We start from the raw sequence: 22,246 nt of genomic DNA, 5'->3' as shown, positions 1-22,246 counted from the left end.
AAATAACAGCCAGGGAATGTATGTGACTACATTTGTGTGTTTATTTCCATCAGTAAGCAATATAACAACTCACACACAGAGCTTGCCCAAAATATTCTATCTGCTATTACAGAATCACAGAATTGTAGGGGTTGGAAGGGACCTCCAGAGATCAAAATTATTAAAATAAATCCTCGTCTCTTTTTCCAAACAGTTATTTCTGAGATGAAAATTTCTGACTATGAAGCAGTGTGTAGCTCGGCCTGCTTTCCCCTACATTAGGTAGATGGGTTAAGATTTAATGGAGCAATACAATCTTTCTGGTTGGATAACCTGTTCCATGCAGAGTAGCTAGTGCCTAAGTGGAACTTCTCAGCAATGTGCAGAGGTCACATTTACACCAGAAAATAGTGCCACAGAAGGGGAGACAAAACAGCTGGTGCCGAGGACACTCATGCCACACATCCAGGGGAGGGAGGGTGACTGCTTTGGGCCAGCTCAGGTCCACTGCTACAAGCAGAGTGAAGGCACTGGGGCAGACATCCAGCTGAGTTTCATTGGAAAGCAGCAACACGCTGGCTTGCATCGCTGAGCTGTCCCTGAGTACATGAGGGAAGCGGCGGTAACCGGGAACGTACTCCAAAAGCACATTCCTGATCTGAATGAAAATGTTAATGTAGACACACTCAGATAAACGAGTCAAAGCTCTCCCCAAAGAAGCAAGAAGCTTCTGTTTAAGCATCACCTGTTTAAGGAGGTTATGAGCTCATCAGAATGCTCCACTGGGAACCTTTCCTTCCCCAGCACAGTATGAGACTTGAGCAGGTGCAGAAGTTCCTTTGAGAAATTGCTCACATCACATATTCTGAACTTATTAGTGAATCATAGTGGCATTCTCTCTGCCCAACTTCAGCTGGTGCTCTGGCTCTCAGGCAGCCTACCTGAGAGCATCATCAGGAATAAGATACCCAGAAAAGACAGCTGAAGAAGAACATCTGCTTCTAGACACTGTCCTAAAGAGGTGAGCAAACTTGTGGAAGCATTCCTGTACTCTACTAGCATTTTATTAGCACTAAAGTCCTCCTGCAGAACATCTCATGTTAGACAAAGCAGTCTAACACACGAGCAAAAAATAGGTCTAGGCAGCATACTATAAGAGTAGATTACTTTTTCCTGGCTGTCCTACAATTGTATGTGTGCATGGTCTGTATACTTTACATGCAGTTGTCCTAAAACTTACTTGTACATAGCAGAGTATCGAGATAAGCCTTGTGCCTTCCCACCCATTTTGGACAGCCAGTCATTATAGGCAGCACGAGGTCCTTTTCGGCTGTGGACATAGGAAGGAAAAAAAGAAAAAATGATAAGGTTGATTTCTCTGCATTATCTTACCAATTCTGTACCTGAATATCTGCAGATTGAGCGTGTACTGCTACAAGCCAGGGGATATAGCATGGGAGCTGTAACCTGTATTAATTCTATCCTTGCTATGAAAATGATGCATATGCAGGCAGTGCACGTGTTGATCCATCCATCTCCTTCCCCACAGGTTCTGAATGCATTTCAGTCATATTTAATGGAAGATTAGGCATTAATGTCTCAAAGACATCGATTTCCAACAGGTGCCCTAAAAATCAGAAGCTGCCTTGAGAAGAAAGACCTAAAATAACCTCTCCAGGGAAGAAAAAATGTTTTTACCATGAGGTCTTATCCACCTGAGAGGCATTATGCTGCCTGCCCCATAACACAGTTTTTTGTCCATCCAAGCAGATAAGGAGTGCAGAAGGCAGTCTGTTATCTTTTCAGCATGTATAGGAGGGAAGGAAAGGGAACTTGGAGGACTTAAGTATTAATCCAGACTTCATTAGTTACACTACCTACAACTGTTTTTTCCCCTCTCATCTTATCTGCATACATTATTATGCTAGCCATTAAACTGCTGTAGAACTGGTCTGTTCTACAGAAACAGCAACTGAGTTGAACAGCCATCTGTTCTCCCTCCAGAACAATAAGGTTGAACTAGATGAGCTCAGTAGTCTTTTCCAACCATCAGCCCATCAATATCATGCCCACTAAACCTGCTAGCCATATTCAGAGATATAGAGATCCTTTTCATTTAAGAAATATTTGCCATTTATAGACTGAGTAGCCCATCACTTTGGACAAAAGACTTGAAAACTTCAGGCATTTATTCACCCTCGCTCCAACTGAAATACTGCCTGTAAGAATTTCAGAGTCCTCCTTTAGGAGTGCTGCTGTTCATCCACAGCTCAGTACAAGTGTCCTAACTGATTCAGCTGAAGAGTTTCAAGTCCATACACAATAACAAAACTCTGTGTGTGATAAATCATCAACTGTTTTTTAGAAAGATACGGATAATTTACATTTAGAGTATTAGAAACCTCTCCTAATGAGAAGCTTCCAAGCAAGTCCTCTTCCTCTTTCAGTAACTGAAGTGGGATCAACATTAACGCTGTTGCTCACTGAAACAAACTAGATACCAGTGATGAGAGAACTGTAGTAATTCCTAAACGCTCAGTCAAAAATCAACTATAGAAACAAAGGCTCTTTGCAGTCCAACCTGCACACTGGAACTTCCTCCAGTAAGAACGAGAACTAGTAAAAATAACTGATGACAACTCTTGGACATGCCCAAACAGAGAGCATGCACTAAGGAAAGAAGTCAGTAAATGAACCCACGTTTCTAAATTCCAGGACAGAAATTGAATATATAGAAACTTCCAGGCTGACATGCTAAAATCAACCCATTTTACAAATATTCATCCTTTGATTACAAGCAGGAGACATAAAGCTCACTTATTCACATCCAGCCTTTGTACACAGCCAGAGACAATGTTCTTTCACAGCTGTGTTTTGCATATCTGCCAATTTCCTCCATCCTGGACTCACTGCTGAATGCAGCCTCTGAACGGGTCTGTCTCTGCTCCCCCATCTCCTCTCCTCCCCTTGCTGACCGACGTCCATTTCCTGCCCGATCAAATCAGGAGATCAAAATCCTTCGCTTGTAAAAAATCAATCTGCTGATAAGGAAATGGTGATGATAACGACGTCACACACGATTATAAGCCTCTTGTTTAAACAAGCTGGGTGGAGGATATTCCAGGTACAGCGGTACTCATTAAACAAACAGTTGCTAATTACTAATTTGGGTCAGGAAGTACAGAGTGCCTCCTTGCTTATAGGTACTTTTTTTTCTTTGCTTTAAATAAAGGAAACAAGAGGCCACAAGATGGTCAGTATCACAATGAATCCATTAGCAGGAATCCCTTTAGAAGAGACAGCAAAGCCAAACATCACCTGTTATAGTTGGTGTATTCCTCTTCAGTCATGCTGTTCCTCAGGAATTCTTTCAAAGTACAGGTATTTTCCAGCCACTTGATGAGTCCCAGCCTGGAACAAAAGTAATCAGATACATGAACAAGTAGGTTAGAGTCAGAACAACACAGAATTGGAAGCAATGCATTCTAATGTCTGCTAAAAGACCGAAGAAAGCTGCCAATTTAAATATACTCTGAGATACAGTTTCCAGACAAAGCAGTTTCAAAAGGAAAAAAATAAATACAAAAGCAAGCCAAGACCCAAAACACTCCTGAAGCAGAATCTGGCACACAAAGACCGTACTTTCCAACACTGCAACAACAGATGTTATTATAAGAATTTCTGCCCCTTCAAGATAAAATCCTACCTTGTGGTCATGGGGATGACCTGGTAAGTTTTCAACTGCATATTCCTTTGGCTGCAGGCAGCATCTCGGGAAAGGACGATGTTCATTACATCAAACAGCTGCTCAACGCGTTGGTCTTGTCGCAGGTCTTCTCCACCTTTGACAAGAAAAGGATGCTCCTGCTCATCGCTGCCTCGGATTGTTATGCGCTTGGGTTTCCTCAAGGATTCCAACACCATTATCTTGGAAGACAGGAAAAAACAAGTATTTGTGACACAAGATTTGGTCTGACAGAATCGCTACTGAAATTAAGCCTCTCTGGCGTTCCCAGATGGCACAATGAAGTTGCTCAATCTCAAAGACCGAAGAAAGTTCTGCAAAACAGCATTTAAGTGCTCCTAGATGTGTACACAGCAACCACCTTTCTATTGTCAAATTCTCCAGACCGAATATGGCCACAGGTGCATAACACCAGAACTGGAACTCAAGCTCACCAACATACCCGTTCATCAAACCCAGAGATCTTCACATGGTACTCTGGCAGAGGTTTTCCCTTCCCATCGTACTGACCTGTGGGGGGGTGGGGATGAGGAAAGGAAAAATTGACACAGTTTGCTTTTCAATAGTATCAGCAGTATTTTTTAAAGTGTGTTTAATAATAGAAAAAAACTCTTCTAAATATTTTGTTCAATTGACAAAATTATATCTTTCAAGAAAATATATGAAAATACATAAAAACCCATTTTCATTACACATTTTTATCTTCAAATTACCAGTAGACTTCCCTTCTTTAGCAGTTAGATTTTCAAATCTTAATATTTTGAGAGGAAACATCCTTGCTGAATTTGAATTAAGCATATATTAGATCTAACCCTCAGATTTTCCTGGAATCACGCCTTTAAAAGAATGCTTCAGGTTAGAGATGTGATTTTGGATAGTTTTTTTTTTTTTTTAAATCGGAAGAACAGATTTAAGAGATTGAGTAACAGTTATTTCAGAATACCTCTGTGCAAGGCGAGAACGAAGGGCCACACAGCCAACATAAGCAGCAGAGTCAGAAGCAGCAGCTTTCTTGGATGAGACATTTCCAACATCACCACTGAAAGGGAACTTACCAGGGACCTCCAGCTCATTCCTCAAGAACTCAGCTCTGAATTCACTCATCCATGGTGAACACTCTTTCAGGTTTGCAGGTTCTTTATGGGTTTTGTTCATTTTTGTGAGAAGAGATGTTGTGATCTCATTAAAATCACTGGCCTTCATATTCAACAGCTTTGAACCGCCTTTTCCAAAATGACTGTCAAAATCCTTCCCAAAAGCCTGAGGTTCATTCACAGACATGAATTCCATTAGGACAGTGCTTGGAACTCCCCAGGAACACTACAACAGTACCTTCCCATCCAGACACACAGTTTCATCTGTCCTCCTGAAACATTTCCATCTTTCTCCTGCTCCAAATCTTTTCCTCCATCAATTTCTATCCTGTCAGAACCCTTACAATGCCTGTTTCATAGACCCCCACCAGCTGCTAGCAACAGAAATACTGACAGTTCCCAACCCCGATGATACCAGAGCTCCACAGAATTGGACCACAAACCTTTTTGCTATGTCTAAACCAGAAGCCTATCCCTCTTTCCCTCTTCCAGCTACAGCTGGATTCTGGGTCAGCATATCAATAATGCTGCTTGTTACACTTAGAGAATCACAGAATATCCAGAGTTGGAAGAGGCCCAGAAGATCATCAAGTCCAACTCCTACCTAGTCCAAGAGACAACTGAACTGATCCAGAACATTTTCACTCTCAGCAGGATCTGGGACAGTACCTCCCATTCCCTCATTTTCAAAGCACACCTTAAGCTACAAGACCTGTGGTCTTATCTCCTGGCTCCCAAAATACAATTATTCACACATTCCCTCAATAAGCCATTCATAGATGTGATTTCTTAACTGTGGCAGTTTAATCAAGGACTTCTGATGCCAGTAGTGGAGTTCTTCCAGATGAGAAAAGCATAAGGGTCAAAAACAGGACAAAGGCCAGTTGTCCTGTTCATTGCAAGAGTTGGACTAGATGATCTTTAAAGATCCCTTCCAAATCTAAGGATTCTATGACTCTGTGAAGTTGTGGGTCTGATAAGGCTGCTATGTGAATGGATAGATCAATAATTTGTCTTAACAACAACTTACACTCATTAAGCTTTCCTGCTGGCTCTTGACTCTTCACAGCTGATGTTTCCACAGAACTATCACAAATCAAGAGCTTGCTCTTGAGTTGCAATAATCAAATCAGCTCAGACCCAAACAATTTACATGCAAATTAGACTTGGGTTTGTGCTTTTTTCTTCTTCACACATCATTTTTTTTTTTTTTTTCTTCTTCTTCTTCTTTACACCAACTCTCACTCTTCTAGATCTCAATTCATTTTGCAAAATCCTTTCTGTAGTTCCAGATCTCTGCTCATGATCACAGAGAATCCCTGGCTGAGGACCTGGGGCAGGCAGCAGGACCACAAAGCCTGTGGGGCGGTCATGAGGGAAAGCTGAGCCAATCCAGCTCCATAGCTCCCAACAATGAAATCCTGAAGTCCTAAACTCCATCTCTTGCTTCACCTAGTCCTGCTGCACATGTGGAAGCTGTGATCTGGCTCCTCTCCTTTGACTTGCTAGAGCCTTTTACAGAAGCACACAGTGCTAGTGCCAGTGCTATGCAGTCACCATGCGTACCTGAACAAACTGTTTCCTCAGCCATCCAAGGCCAGGAGTCTTCACATCTCCCAAATTCTTGTACATTCCTTCATACATTTCCTTAAGTTTACTTTTATTCCTCTGAGTTTTTACAAGTTCATTTCTGACATCCTCAACCCAGTCCTGAAAGCAGAAGGAATCAGATGAGCGCTGACAAAAACTCGTTGGTAATTGGTTCAGATTGCACTTGGGTTACTGCATGTACTAACAGTCAATTAACATGTCTTTTGAACGTCAGATAAGCAAACAAAAGTCTGTGCAAACATTCTCCTCTCCTGTTCCTTGAGAAAAACATCTCTACTTTCTAACATAACGATGTTTACGACCACAGTGTCTGGTACAAATTAAGAAAGCCCCCATAGGGCCAACAGTCAGATCAAACACTAAACGAGAGAGTTCTTGACACAGCAGGTTCACAATGCAGGCAGGGGCATTCAGCAGTGAGCAGGCAAAGGGCATAAGGACCCCAGCAGACAGAAACTGTAATGCCCATAAACACTAACTCTTAAAACGTAACAGTTTGGGAACAATGAAGCAGGACTGACTGTGGGGCAGCACAAAGACCCCAGAAAGAGAAAGCTGAGGAGGATAACTGCAAAGCAGTCAGCTGGCAGAAGGAATGAGGAGCAGCATGAGGAAAAGCTCATAGAGCACCCTAGCATTGGTGCCAGTCTTATGGGGAGAACCAGTTCCTGCAGCTGTAGCATCTCCACCCTGCACTTTCTTTCCTAAGCACAGTGTGGGGAAAGAAGGGGGGAAAGCAGTAATACACTTTACCTTAAAAAGCATTACAGGATTAGAGAGCTGTTCCAGGGAGTGAATAAAATCTTGAACTACTCCTCCTCTGTCCAACTTGTTCTTGATGCTTTAAAAGAAAGAACTGCATCACAACTCAGCAGAAACTACCATCACCTAGCCTGCCAATAAGCCATGATACACAGCAGCTGCTACATCCACTAATTGAGTAATGCTATTTGGGGGGAGGAGCGGGCACAAATGAGGACGACTCAATTCTCCTGGGCTGTATAAGTGTTAATTATTGGCTGTCCTCACTGTGCTGCTCCTAATTTCTTGGTAATTAAGTGCCCTGCTATAAAAAACTGCCACTTGGTGGGGTAGTGGTTAGCACTCTTACAACAGAAACTGGCATTTAACAAGACCTGTCAGGACAGTTATTCAAGGACAATAAAGTTTGTGAAGCACAAGCCTTTCCCTTCTAGTTTTACACTAAGATTTTCAGCAAGTACATCAGAAATTTGAGAAAATGCAATGGAACACCTAAAATTGTTGTAGCAGTTCTACAGCACTGTGTGACACAAGCTGACTTTTGCCTGGGGATTAATTTAGGTTTTACTGCATGGCAAGGTGGGGAAGGTAGGGCTTGAAGGCTCGTACTGTGCACTGAGCAAGCGGAGAAGAAACCAATGGAAAGCTGCTGTTTCCCAGAAGATAATGTTCACCCATTTCACTGTCAATCTCTGAAATGTGGTGGGAGCCTTTATTCTATTCAAACATCCCTGCTCTCTCTCCTGGTGTTAGAAAGACTCAAAGTGTCCAAGCCAGCTCTGTCTCCATCCCTGATGGGTTTTGGCTGTCACTGCTGTGAAATCTACTGCAGCAGAAATATAATCATGCACCAGGTTTCCCTTCAGCCTCAGCAGAGCAGGAAAAGGAAGAAGAAACTTTCAACTAACACAGAGCTCCCAGGAAAAAGGAGTTCCTTCTCCACAATCTTCCAACTTCCCACAGTCTGGGGACTCCATGTACTCAATACTGCTGTAAGCAATCAGGCTGCCTACCTGAGCGTGTCTAATGCTGAGCGAGTTCATGCACTGATTTTCCCTATGCCTTTGAATCAAAGCACAGTGTGTGTGGGACTGCCCCCTAATGCCTCTCTCATGCTTCCTGAAGAAAACTGTTTCTTTAAAACAAACCCATCCACACCTGCATCCAAAATACACAAAGAACTGCTGATCACAGATTCACCTTGCTACGAAGTCCTTGTTCTTACAGCCTGCTGCGGTATCTTTGAAGCAGAAACTCTCACTGCTGATCATGAACGGGTAGATGATTGCCTGCGGGTAGGTATCTGCGATCTCTTCAACAGTGTGCTGCACAGCCACTGCTTCATCCTTGTCAAGGAGTGCCATCATCTGGCTAATCCAACCGATGAACTGCCAGCAGGGAACTGAAGAAAGCTGCAAAACAGACACTGCTTTCAATGCTGGTCATCCTTATGGCTACCAAACAGAGCAAACAACCAAAATTGCTCCGTGTCCCAGCTTGACAGACAAACACAAAAGTAAAACAGAGAACATCAACTACCTTCACAAAACATCTCCCACTGAAGCAGAGCTTCATTACTACAACTACTGCTACTACTACATAGGTGTCCCATTGCAAAGGCTCATATCAATTTTGAAATGAATACTACATTCTCTTTGCTTGTGATGACAACAGGATGGACTCTGACTCCTCTTCCCGCCTCATCGCTTCCTACCTTTCTAATGGAGTTTAAGTTTAATGAATTGCCAGAGTTCACTGCACTGAAAGAGAGGTGAGGACAAAAACACCCAAAGAACTTCTCTTGTGGGTGAGGTTTATTGGCTGGGGCACGAATCAGGTTCTGGTTTACCACCAGAGTTCCACTGTAGCCACACCATGTCCACTTCACCCATGTTTGCTATGTTTTTGGTCTCTTGAGGTAAGTATGCCATACTTCTGCCACTCTCACACCTTAAGTTTTCCCTCTGACAGGGCAGAGGAAGCACTCTGAGCACCAGCATGATGAAACAGGCTTGAAAACACAGGCAAGCCAAGACAGGAGCGGGCGCGAGCCAAAGAGAGCTCAGCTTATCTGTGCCATGACACAGAAGGGAAGGCACATGACATCCTGGCATCCAGCTGTAATAAAGGAACAGGAAATGGAAGGGAGGAAGTGGGAAATACAAATGACTTGAAGCTGCAGTAAAGCTCTGCTCAATGAAGCAGGACAGAGAGAGATGGGAGAAGTGGAAAACAAGTGGAGAAGCTGGTGGTTTCCTGCACGTAGGGGGAAAGCCTACAGACACAACTCTCTTTATCCAATCCAGTTTTATCAGCCCATGCAGATGGTTCAGGAAAAAAAAAAAAATTCACTTTTCCAGCAGCTCTCAAACTAATATTTGGAATCAGTACAATGACAAAAATTCAACTTTAAAAAACTTGTGACCATATTAATTACACTCAACAAGCCAGAGAAGAACAAGGAACAAAGCTAAAATTTATCTGGTTCACTTGCAGCAAAATTCACCAGCATAACCTCTCTGTCCATCCAACCCCCACCTCCCACATTTTAAATTCCATTTACAGCAACACTGGCTGCCAGGAGAATGGAAGCAACTCACCTCTCGTGTCACCAGACCCAGTGTCTCTGCTGGATATCTTTCAATTATTTGTAGCAGTCGAGGAAACCTCAGCCTGGCTTCTCTGGAGTTCAGTTTCAAAGCTTTTATCATTTTCTCCACCACAATAGCTGGGAATAGCTGCAGATCTGCACTGTTAATTTCTGCCAAGAGATATTAAACAAAAGTTATCAGAAACACCATCTCTTGCTTCATGGCTTTGATCATCTGGAACATTCTTCTCCACTATTCAGCATTTTTCTTCCGGTGCATTTTGTATTTTTACTTTGTTCTCCTTCTCATCTGTTTGAGCTGTGCAAACCACCAACTTGGGGATGGCAAGGATTAACTTCATGGGAAAGCTGCATCACCTCTGGTAACCAGCCTACTTTAAGAACAGAACTGGTGGTGTGGTCTGAGAAGGAACAAGGGAACCATCTGCTGGATATGATATATATCTCACCAGAGGGAGATTACAAGTGGTTCACTAGCACCAAAGCTAGCAGTTGCAGTGGGGAAAAAAGAACAAACAATAGGACTACCAATACTGTTGGACTGGAGGACAAAGTGTTCCATTTAAACCCAAGCTGCATTGCTCAGGGAGATCTCCTCCTGGGTATCACGAAAGCTCACAAACGAGCCAAAGAGAGATAAATCCATCTCACGTGCTCAGGGGAAACCCCAACTAACCAAGTGAGCCTTCTTCTTCCTTGCGCAGATGCTGGTCACAGAAACCAACCAAAGTCATATATGCATCAATAACTCCCTTCACGTCAACGTGTTCCATGGAGAGGGACTGCACTTCTTCTTCAGACTTCCTTGCAGCGCTGCTGAAACACTGAAAAGCTCTCTTGTTCAGACCTGCTAATATCTGAAATTTAACCATAAGGGAAAAAATATATAAATATATATATATCACATTGATCATACTTTTCTAACACAGCTCATGTAATGAAGGATTTTGCAAGATTCTTTACAAATGAATGTTTTAAATCAAATGCACACATCCTCATGCTGCTGGCAAGCTTAACCACCTCAGGCACTGCAGCTATTAAATGATATATAAAAAGGGTGGAGAAAAAGTAAGAACAACTGAAAAATGCCATCTCTGAAATTAAGCAGCTTGCTCTTCAGGTGGAGAGAGGGATACTGCCAGGGTCAGAGTACTGCTTCATGTTAATATGAAATAAGGCTACACTCTTCAGTCTCATCTTTAGTAGAAATATCTGATATCCCAATCTGATTCATCTGACACAAAAGAAAGCTTTTACACTCATCCTTCAGGTTTCCTCACAAAGAATGCTTTTAATAATTACCTAGCAAATGAAGTTTAAACTTCTGCTTGAGCTTCTACAAACATGAGAAATGAGAATTTAACTGAAAGGAACCTTGTTTCTATCCACTTTTCTTCAACTACCATTAAAGCCACAAACGAAGAGTTGATTTTTGCTGTTTTATACTGACATGGTTCATATCTAAGACTCCGTATGGTGGCTTTAGGAATTAACAGAAATAAGTCAGCCACAGTACTTTAAATTCTTACTTAGCACAATTTGGCAGACCAAAGGACAGACCAATACGACTTGAGATGCAGCGCAGTCCACCACTGTGATCTTCAAATGTGCACTTCTCTAAGAGACGCAAAGATGGCATATGTTCTGCTTCAAAATGAAAACCCTCTTCCCTTTATCACTAGAACTATTCAAATAAAGTAAGCATAACAGTATTGTTATCAGTATTATAAAGATCTCTTTATGAGATAAGATAGTCTGACAGCAAAAAGCAGCTCAGAAATGCCAAGAGGAAATAGAAGTATTCTTTTGAGTTTTGTGTTCTCAACTTTCTCTTACCATTGTCATGTGGGTGCACTCAGTATGTCTTTCTCTTCCAAACAAAATACAGGAATGGAGAAATGCAAGAATGTTCTCCCACCCAATTGAAATGGCTGCAGTGATGCAGAACATCAAGAGAGCAAAAACCAGCCAGAACAGCAGCCACAGACAGCCCTCACCTCCGCAGCTGCTTTTCCTGCAGATATCAGTGCTAATAGCAGGGTTTGATATTCTCTATATCGATCCATATCCTTCCCTGCACAGGAACACTACACTGAAATACCAAAAATCTTCCCCCTCTGTCCTCCTTTTACCTTTGCAGGACTCTCAGAACTTTCTCCCGACAGTTCCAATATTTTCCCAGCTTTTTTTTCCTCTATTTGCTCAAAGCATTTTGGATCCTGACTAAGAGTGTTGGCCATGATGTGGTACGTAGTACCCAGCAGAAGATTCTGGTTTCGGAAGGCCATTATGTTCTCATTAAGGTAGTCTGACTTGGTATCTTCTGTTGGAGTTCAAAAACAAAGTCAGCAATTTGACAACAAAGCAGCTTTGTATAATAAACAAAGCAAAGCAAAGCGTGTTACCGAGTAGGGAGATGGTTTTTAACACAGAAAGCACTCGTTCAGGACAACTCTGGCTCTGGCTGCAGCTATGCACGAAGCGGCAGTAGGCACAGTTCCACCTCACCAGCCAGTCCTCCCTCGTTCTGGCCTCTCTGCGCAGGTCCTTCAGAAGCTTCTTGGCAACGGAGAAGCTGTTCTGTATTCAGAGTAAGACAGATTTTTCAAATAACATGTCTGAAAAGAATATCTTTCTGTAATCGGATTAAGAGATGGGAGGATTTCATTAAAATAAGCAAAGCTATAGTAAGATGTGGTTGATGCCCCATCCCTGGAGACTTTCAAGGCAAGGGTGAATTAAGTCCCTGGGCAACTTGATCTAGCTGTGGAGTTCCTGTTCATTAGATTAGATGGCCCTCAGAAGTCCCCTCCAACTCTAAAGATTCCATGACTCTGTGAAGAGAGGGCAGCTGCTTGATTGGTGTCATACTGAAAACACAGATTTATGCTAATGGAGAAACTTGAAAAGGAAAAAAGCACAGAGGTTGGGAAAAACTGAGAAAATTAAAATAATTTTACCTGCATAATGAAATAGATATTAACTGTTCTGCAGCACAAACACATATGGATAGTGTAACTCAGTTTATAATCAAGCACATTGCTTACGTATTATGCCTGTGACTGGATGAAACTTTTCTATAGTAACACTGAATGATACCTTATTGTTTTATTTTTTTCCTTCAGAAATGAACAGCCTGCAGAGCACTGCTGTTATATTTGGCCATTTACAGTGCTTAAAATCAACCCTGACACTGACTGTAGATTTTTGCAGGATCTCCGAAGAACAGGGAGACTTGGACTTGAATATTTCTGGTCTTGTCTTGAGCTTGAAATACCAAAGTAATTGTAGAAGTCAGATCCAAAACAAAATTTCTAAGTCAGTCAGCTTTAGCTTTTTATATAAATGCTAGCCCCAATATCTAATCACAATATTAATGAAAACCACGATGAAAATAAATCCCTGAATGTTTTACCAGTCTTGACTGAAGTGAATGATATTGAGTCAATCTGAATTTAGTTTGTGTTCCTGTATAGAAGAGATTGTTTGTAAATAAGAGAGCATATTGTTTGGCAACAAGCATCCTATCCATTAATGACTAAGATACTTTATCTGCACTTCAGCGTCAGAAACCATCTGTGGATCAAAGGGGCCTTCAGGCACATTTCCAGTAATGACATATTATCAAGTTTTTAATTAACTTTTATCTGTTTTCTCTCTCTGAAGAGCTGAATTTCTTGAGCTTTCAAAATGACCTGGACAACAGGATCAAGCAGAGACAAGCTCTGCCCTTGCTAAAATGCACTCTAGTAAACTTAGGATGTTTTCAGTTCGTATTTTCTCACAAAATTGGAAGCTAGCAGACAGTAGGCACCTGTTTCCTGGCACTTTCTATCATCTTCAGTTTCATGTTAAATTTGCAGCTTCTAATCATTGAGTGAATGTCTTCATCCTGTTGATCTACTTCCATTTGGTCTCCAACACCACTTTCTTCATCCACCTCCATACTATCATTGGCCTGATCACAGAGAAATTTCTCTTGCAGCTTATCAAGAAAGAAGCACCTGCACAATGACAAGAGCACAAATCACTCTGGCACCCAGGCAAGGGAATATATGTCCCAAAGCGTTGAACTTTGACAGCAAGAGAAAAAAAGCTAAGAAGAAATGGCAAATTATAGTAATTTCACATTTAGTAAAGGATAAACGTACTCTGCAAGGAGTCTCAACGTAACAACCAGGGACAGGTTGACCCTGAGAGCATTCCAGGATCTTTAATCAATGAGATTAAGTAGCGGAAAACATTCCTAATAGAGTGGGATCTTCTGTTGGTTTGTTCTTTTAAGCATAGCTACAACCACCTCCAAGTTCACCTAGCCATAGCTTCAGTTCCAAACTGACAGAAGTGTGCCAGGCTGTGTTTCATGCAAAGCAGGAATTCAGTATATACAATGCTGAGGCATGTAAACAAGGCACTTTAAAATCTACATTGCAGAAGAAAAAAAAAAAGGTAGTGACTGTACTCAGATTCTTAAAACAGAATTGCGTGAACCAGTGCTAACTCCTTTTTATTCTACAATTAATCCAATCTAATTCAATAGCATCTCTTATCATGTAGGCTGTTACTCAGTGCAGGAAAAAAATTACAGAATCACAAGGGTTGGAAAAGACCTCCAAGATAACCCAGTTCAATCATCCAGCTACCACTACCGTTTCCCCACTAACTCGTGTCTCTTAATACCACATCTCCACGTTTCTCGATCACCTCCAGGGACAGTGACTGACTCTCCCACCTCCCTGGGCAGCCTGTGCCACTGACCACTCTTCCAGAGAAGAAATGTTTCCTAATATCCAACCTGAACCTCCTCTGGAGCAACTTGAGGCCATTCTTGTCCAATCACTACTTCAGTCAGGAGCAGGCCTTGGCATTGAATAAAGGCACATCTTTTCTAACTAATTTGTGGCAAATTATTTCTAACAGCATATAGAACTGTTTAAGACACTGACAACCATGCAAATCAAATGTTTTGAGACTTTGTAAAGCAGAGCACTACTCCATGCACTCTTCTTCATATTTAACTAATATAAGCTCTTTCCATATCCATGCTTTCCTGAGCCCAAGAGACAGTAAATTAGTGCCCAAAGGGTATCAGAAGAGCTGTTAAATAAACTGTCTCCACAAAAAGTGAAAAACTAAATCTGCACAGGAAGGCTGGATTGGCATGGAGATGAATACCATGGAGAGAACAGAAAACGTTCAGATGTGAAAAAACATTTGTTTCTTTGGAGCTAATCCACAACAGCCTCTAGAGAAACTTTGTTCTTTCTAGCATCAGTTGTGCAGCAGATTACTGCCTTGGTCACTGCAGTGGTCATTAACCCTCCTATAAACATCAGAAGTATGCAGTGTGATAGGGCTGATCTTCTCTTGCACACTCCCCAACTTTAACACTGACCACAGAGTACGTAAGCATTTTTATCCATAACGTATGAGCCCTTTGGGTGGTGATATATTGAGTTAAATACAGCTAACCTACTCAACTACATGCGGGTGTGTTCGAGAGCTGCTGAAGTGGGACAGCTTGACTTCTTGTCAGCATTTTTGTACTGTGTATGTAGTTGCTGATGCAAAAAAATGCCTTAAGTAACACTTGTTTCCTTATCAAAACATTGTTTATTCTCCATCTGCTTCTGAAACTCCTTTTTTTTTTTCCCATCATGAGTTAGTCTCACAAAAAGCAACCCATTATAAAGCTGATAAGATCACTTAAAAGGAAAGGAATACACTGGATCGGTGGCACCCTCCTTGTAAACAAGCCGTGTTAGAAAAAGCATCTCTCAGAAGTCAATAGTCACACAGAATTTATGCTCACTGAAAATCTCATCTTACCGATTTGTAATGATATCATCCCAGATGTTCATGGGATCCATTTTAGCATCTGGATATCTGCTTGTCCAAGTTCTGAGAAGTCTCTTCAGGGATTTAGCCCGTGAAGTTAAGTTACCTAGAAATCAACATGGAATACTTTAAAAGCATCTAGATCCAAACAGCATGAAAAAGGCCCTAGACCCACACAAAATGTAATAATCAAACCCCAAAAGTGCAGTTGCATTTCTGAATTTGCGTTAAACGCGTTATTTTGTGCTGATATTTTTGGTTATTGCTGCAGCACAGAAGATTCAACATGGACATCAAGGTCAGCTGTCACTGCAAATCACCAGCACTAGCTACCTTCAATATGGAAGTATGCTGGAATACAGTGGAACTGTTAATTTAATATATAATTATATTTATATGCATGAATTAATATTTCATGCCAACCACAGTAACTATAAATGACATATTTCATCTATCTTTTACCCCTGCTAACTGCTTTGCTACCAGAAGTGACACCAACAAAAACCTTAGTTCATTACTTCCTCATTTAAAGAGATACTTTTATGACAACAGCTAGGCTAATAAAGCTTTGAAAAGAACACCAAATGACCTTGAAGCCTATCTTACACAACTACAATAGTTCTCTGTCAAGAAGACAGTACGAAGTAATTCCAGACCCATGCTCCCTCAAACAGGAGCTCAGTCCTCTGAGCATGGAGACAAATTACAAATTCAGAAAATCAGAACTATTCAATACAATGGAAACAAAATAAACTTAATATATATTTACTTGTTTTGGTCATAAAATTGATGAAATCCTGTATTTCTGTCAAAGCTTGTACAGACTGCAGTTTGCTCATTCGACTTTGGTATAACAAAGTATCAATACTGGAATAGCTCTGAAAGGCAAAGGACACAATAAAAGATCTCATATACAGAATTTACAACATGGTCTATTCAATGCTCTGCAAACTATTCATCTTATGCTACTATAGAATATGCTCTACAATCAAATCTTTTGTGAGTTATTTAATAGACTTATAACCTGAAAACGGGTCTGCTTTAAGCAAGTATAGAAGCATATAATCTAGTAGCAGCAACAGCAACAAGTTTCACTGTTCCTTACGTTTATACAGAAAAATCACATCAAGAGCAGCAGCGATTTTTACCTGCATGAAGATCTGCATGCCGTTGCCAATGTAATATTTGGCTCTGTCAAAATCATCTTGCAGGATGTAAAGTAGACTAAGTTCTTGGCTGTAATGCATTTCTATCAGAGCTTTCTTCTGTTCTGTCTTCATTGCCTCATCAATGAAAGTCAGCAAAGTCTGGTCATTTTCCCCATTGAGCAGTAGCTTCAACTTACTGCGTATTATATAGGGCAGATATGTCTCCTGGAAGGTGAAAACGTAGGCTTTATTTCTAGGCACCAAATATTAGATGATCAACTTTTTCTTATCTGTGGCGGATAAAATATATGATAATATTTTCAACTGTTTTCTTAAATTCCCTGAAGATACATTTCAATTTGCAAACAGATCAAAGGCAGCCTTTTCTGATAGGCTCTGGAAGTACTCAGTAAATACTGTGAGTCTCTGTACCAGTGATCTGCTAACTCTCAAGATGTGCAAGAGAAGAAGTGACACAGGTAAGTGTCAGCAGCAGTGGCAGTTAAACCTGGCACTGTATGATCAGCCATAGATTCTAGGTCAAAATGAAACATTCTAAAAATAACAGAAGTAACTGCTTCTAATATTTACGTGTAAGGATCTCTGCTAACTTCCATAATTAAATTAATCCAAATTACACAACTGAATTCTAACCACAATCACATTACTGTATCCGTGCAGAGACAGTAATGCAGTATCAAAATAATTTGTAAACACCTGATAAAATGGATCATTCCATGTTTTGCTCAAGTCTGGAGGTTTACCACTGTCAATATTAACAGTAGCACAATACTCCAGAGACTTCCACTCTGTGAGGTGGTCATAGCATTCCAGAGATGCAAGTTCCCAGAAGTCTTTCTCTGCTTCAGTTGGGTCCCCATCTTCCCAGTCTTCTTTGGAAAGTGCCTAGGGAATCAATTTAAGGGACAGGAAGGTTCACAGAGTTTTAAATCATGTCAGCTTCTGATCAAGTCACAAATAACTTCAGAATACTTGATCATCTCTCATAAAAACATTTATCCATTTGCCAGAATGTGGCAGCAATATTAAATGCAGAAAATTGAAGGTAGTCAGGATTGAAATAATATTTATATAAAAATTCATTTCAGATAGCCATCTTCAGTAAACCCGCATTTCTGAAAAGTCTTTAAAAGAATGATAAGAGTTCCTTCTTTATTTGTACCCACAATTGAGATCTGCCATGAACACAGGCAGTTTGCTCTCACAAAGGTAGCATGCCCATGGAGTTCTACTTGTCTGCTTAGGCAAGAATCATAGAATGGCCTGGGTTGGAAGGGACCTTAAGGATCATCAAACTCCAACCCCCCCAGCACAGGCGGGGCCACCAACCTCCCCATGTAATACCAGACCAGGCTGCCCAGAGCCCCATCCAATCTGGCCTTGAACACCTCCAGGGACGGGGCATCCACAACCTCTCTAGGCAGCCTGTTCCAGCACCTCACCACTCTCTCTGTGAAGAACTTCCCCGACATCCAACCTAATCCTTGCCTTGTTAAACTTAAAACCATTTCCTCTTGTCCTGCTGCTACCTATCCTTTCGAAGAGTTGACTCCCCTCCTGTTTATAAGCTCCCTTTAAGTACTGGAAGGCTGCAATGAGGTAAGGACAGATATGAAGCTTTGTAACAACGAGTTAAAGAGCGGCATGCTTTCTGCTCCGTTGTGACTGCTTGTGGCATCTGTTCCCACATCATTACAGACTTAACCATCAATCAAACAGAAGGACATTTTGAACAATATGCTCGTTCTCAAAACGTTCAGTTTTGGCTTCTTAGCTTTAAGCCATGAGAAAGATTTATGAAACTAAGCATTCTTGTTGTCATTTTACCTCGTCATAACATTTAGCTGCTTCAGCATAATCACTCCTTGCTTCTGCCAGCAATGCTTGCTGTGTAATTTTCTTAGTCCCAATCTTACCACTGAAAATACCACGAAGGACATCATAATCTCCCAGAGACCGGTAAAGCCTATCAACAAGGAGAAGGGAAAGCTTTTAATCAGTTGAACAGAGGTAAATCAATGCAAATATAAACTACTGAAAATAAAATTTAAAAAACCTACATTCAATCAGCAATAACATTACATATATAAGTAGACAAACTTAATCTTGTAGGAGAATACCTGAACACTGGAAACTCCTGCAATTGCAAGATAGGATGTTTTGTTGCTTTTGTTTTTAGCAGTGTAGCAGCATTGCCAGGGTGAACATCTGCTAAGTCTAATTACTCTAACAGAAAGACAGTAATTAACCAACAAGAAGTTAAAAGCATGTTGAATTCTAACAAAGGGAAAGACTGAAAAGAAATTCCAGGATCTACAAAGATGCAGTTCTTCACAAGGCAAACCTGACAGGAGTACTTATCTCGAGCAATAATTTACTTTGCAAGCTCAAGCCATTTGATGACATCTGGAGGGAGCTCCGTCCTGCCACGCATCCGCTTTGACGGGGGCTCCTCTGCAGGAGACAGTGCCATCAGGGCGTGCTCCAGAAGAAGGATGCCTACAGGCTGCTGTAGGCTTGCAAGGCAGCTCGTGCTCACGTTAGCTGAATCCAGCTCCAGCAGCTCTCTGTGCTTGTAACTGATCTCCTGTAAGACAAAACAAGTTGTCTACCTGGTCTAATACATACTGTATAGTTGCTGACAGCTACCTTTCACAGACCAGCCACCTATCCCTTTTGTGAACTCTGAAAAGAGGCAGTAAAATTTCCACAAGTTCCCAACTCTGAAAAAAGAAAAAAGAAAAAAAAAAAAGCATTCCCTTTTTTTTTTTTTTTTTTCCTTTGTTGCTGCTCTTAGGACAGACAATAACCCCTGCACTTCACTGCCTCTCCAGGGTGAGGACTGAAGCTGCCTCACGAAAGGAAACTGGATGTAACAAGGAACAGTTGCTCTGCACATACACTTCAACCTGCAGCACCTGACAGATCTTCCAGACAATTCTCTAAAAAGAATCACACTGAAAGCGGCAAAGAGGAGAGAAATGAACACAGTCATGGTCTGAATCTTTCCCTCTTTTTGATGATAGTGCGACGCCTGCTACACAGCTGCTATCCTTCCTTAACATAGTACACAGCATATTCTTGCTACCCACCAATGTCTAATTAACCAAGATGAATGCTTCCTAGCCACGCACTTACCCTGTTTTTGCATCCTGAAGATTCTCATTAGACTCATTTATTGGTGCTCATCTAGTCCTGCCTGATTTAAAGACAGGATTTCTGAAATCTTTACCCTTTTGAAGATCAGTTCAACTGCAGAATAACCCTTTCATAAGGATAAACTTTCCTGGCTACCCAAAGCTTCTTTTTAATACTTAAGTCATTACAGCCAATACAGACAAATATATCAGATATTTGTACAGTCTGTACATACTGCAAACAGATAAATACGAATTTGGCTAAAGGAAATCCATTACACATCTTGCAGTGCTGAGACTCCTGCCAATTCTATCTGTGCTCAATACAAGAGAGAAAAACGAACAGCTTCTTGTAGCTTCCTGTGTCACAGACCATGTGGATCTCAATGAGGGGCCTGCATATGCTTCAAATGCTATTCAGGCAATTTCAACTACATGTTTCAGACATAAGATATATATACACACATATCAGTCCTCTGCCAGCTCTTAAGGGTTATATCAGAGATGCAATGCCAACTGCACAACCTAAAAAATTAAGAATAGCTGTGTTAAGGTAAGACTAAAACCCTTTACCAAGTATGCATATGAGAAGTGTAAGAACTGTGCAAATATAACAGTATATCTGGAGAACACTCTTACAATTTACAGACATCATCCCACATCAAAGGTGGTGACTGTACCATCGCTTATCTTCTAAAAGCAGAGAGAATGTTCTTTGCTTCACACACAGTGTTTTCTGTCTCTGTTTGCACCATACGTTCAAGACAAGGAGGAACAACATCCAAGTCAGCCTAATAGCTGAAGTATTTATATACAATGATACGTCCTTCAGAGGCTAGGGATTTCTACACAGTCTGTATAAACTTACGGAACGGATTTAGGTTCTTTCTCAGTATTTCAGCTGTTTTTTAATCTGTCCTAAAGACCAACCCCAGAGCCTCACAGACAACTTTAAGATTATCCCTGAAGATGGAAACAGCTCCTTTTGTCATCAAGTTACTCCTCTGATGGGAATTTAACCTGTAGAAGACCAAAAGTGAAACAACCACAAGAACGGCGCAGTGAAGCAGGCAGCCTTTCTCACACATGCCAATATTTATTATGCTGTTGGCATACAGGAAGCAGAAACTCTGCTTCCAACTGGCCAAGCCAACAAAAGTGGCAACCTCCACATCACGTGCTCGCTCTCTTTTCCTCTCCCAGCCCTCTCTTCTCAACAATATAAACTTTGTTCCATGTTGGGAAAAAGACTTCCTCTCACAGTTATGCAGGATGCTCAAATACACAAGCTGAGCCTTGCCTTTGAGCTGCTGTTCTTTCTTTATTCAGTAGGGATGACAACGAGATGCTCTAGGCACTGTTATGAAGTCCATATTTTTGTCTGATAACTTACCTATTTTTTGAATTTTGATTTTCCATCTATTCAGGTAAAAATGTAGCCCCACACAAAAGCTTTCTTAATAGAGTGTAATGGAGAGCATAGTGCAACACAAATAATGGAAATGAGGGAGTATGGCAAAAGGGAATATTAACAGATAGCTATTGTGAGATGCTGGCTCAAAAAATACCAAGACAGCCCAGAAATATCCCCACAGAATTTGACCTTTTATGCAGCTGCACAGAAGAAAGTAAACAACAAATTACACTTTCTCAGATGTATAAATACAAGTACTTAGAAGCAGCCTGTGTATTTGAAAAGCTAGTCTGAACTAGATATTCCTCCTGTATTATGAAAGACATCTATCACCAGAATGTTTAGATTTCAGTAACAGAAAGAGGAAACTACTATTTCTCACTCAAAAAAAAAAGATTGATAGCTACAGCACTAAGATCAACGCAGATGATGTGAAACATTAAATGCAGCGGCAGTGGTTATGTAACAGCACTTGGACAAGCTTTTTTAATTTCTAAAACTTGGGGTAGAATATGAAGTTCACAAACTATTCCAAGCCAGCATATTCTCATAGCATTAGAAGCACAGAAGCACACAGAAACAAATCAGAAAGGCATGAGTTTACTTTTCAATGATGAAGCTGTGATGCACCAACTCAGTCTTTGGCAGAAACAAACCTTTCCCTCATTAGTGAAGATTGCTAAACAACTACCTCAGAAGACCTAATTGAAAAGGCTGCTGAAAAATAAGCAAGAGATGCTAACAGCAATCCATCTGACAGCTACTACCCAGAAAGGGAAATATCAGCACCACAACATCTGCATAGTTTTGTCAATTTTTCTCACAGCTGATGAAGGGGTAAAGTACTCTCTCAACAAGTTTGCTGATGATGTGTAGCTGGGAAGAA

General features: G+C 41.0%; 1 protein-coding gene across 2 annotated transcripts in view; it reads right to left on the bottom strand.

Moving 5' to 3' along the window:
* Window positions 1-22,246, bottom strand: part of PRKDC (protein kinase, DNA-activated, catalytic subunit) — an 83,883-nt gene that overhangs the window by 3,925 nt on the left and 57,712 nt on the right. The window contains exons 63-81 of one of the 2 annotated variants that reach the window (XM_048938537.1): window positions 19,188-19,396; window positions 18,637-18,775; window positions 17,506-17,694; window positions 16,789-17,013; window positions 16,410-16,518; window positions 15,632-15,746; window positions 13,617-13,806; window positions 12,208-12,382; window positions 11,935-12,125; window positions 10,479-10,659; window positions 9,792-9,952; window positions 8,392-8,603; window positions 7,183-7,270; window positions 6,385-6,528; window positions 4,780-4,984; window positions 4,167-4,234; window positions 3,686-3,906; window positions 3,298-3,390; window positions 1,220-1,309 (exon numbers count right to left, since the gene is read on the bottom strand). In XM_048938537.1, coding sequence (XP_048794494.1) covers window positions 1,220-1,309; window positions 3,298-3,390; window positions 3,686-3,906; window positions 4,167-4,234; window positions 4,780-4,984; window positions 6,385-6,528; window positions 7,183-7,270; window positions 8,392-8,603; window positions 9,792-9,952; window positions 10,479-10,659; window positions 11,935-12,125; window positions 12,208-12,382; window positions 13,617-13,806; window positions 15,632-15,746; window positions 16,410-16,518; window positions 16,789-17,013; window positions 17,506-17,694; window positions 18,637-18,775; window positions 19,188-19,396 — 3,005 coding nt within the window. The remainder of the gene's footprint in view (window positions 1-1,219; window positions 1,310-3,297; window positions 3,391-3,685; window positions 3,907-4,166; window positions 4,235-4,779; window positions 4,985-6,384; window positions 6,529-7,182; window positions 7,271-8,391; window positions 8,604-9,791; window positions 9,953-10,478; window positions 10,660-11,934; window positions 12,126-12,207; window positions 12,383-13,616; window positions 13,807-15,631; window positions 15,747-16,409; window positions 16,519-16,788; window positions 17,014-17,505; window positions 17,695-18,636; window positions 18,776-19,187; window positions 19,397-22,246) is intronic. The other variant, XM_048938538.1, reaches the window with a different exon arrangement.

This window comes from Lagopus muta, chromosome 3, assembly GCF_023343835.1.
Source record: "Lagopus muta isolate bLagMut1 chromosome 3, bLagMut1 primary, whole genome shotgun sequence".
Classification (NCBI taxonomy): domain Eukaryota; kingdom Metazoa; phylum Chordata; class Aves; order Galliformes; family Phasianidae; genus Lagopus; species Lagopus muta.
This window is presented reverse-complemented; position numbering and strand designations above follow the sequence as displayed.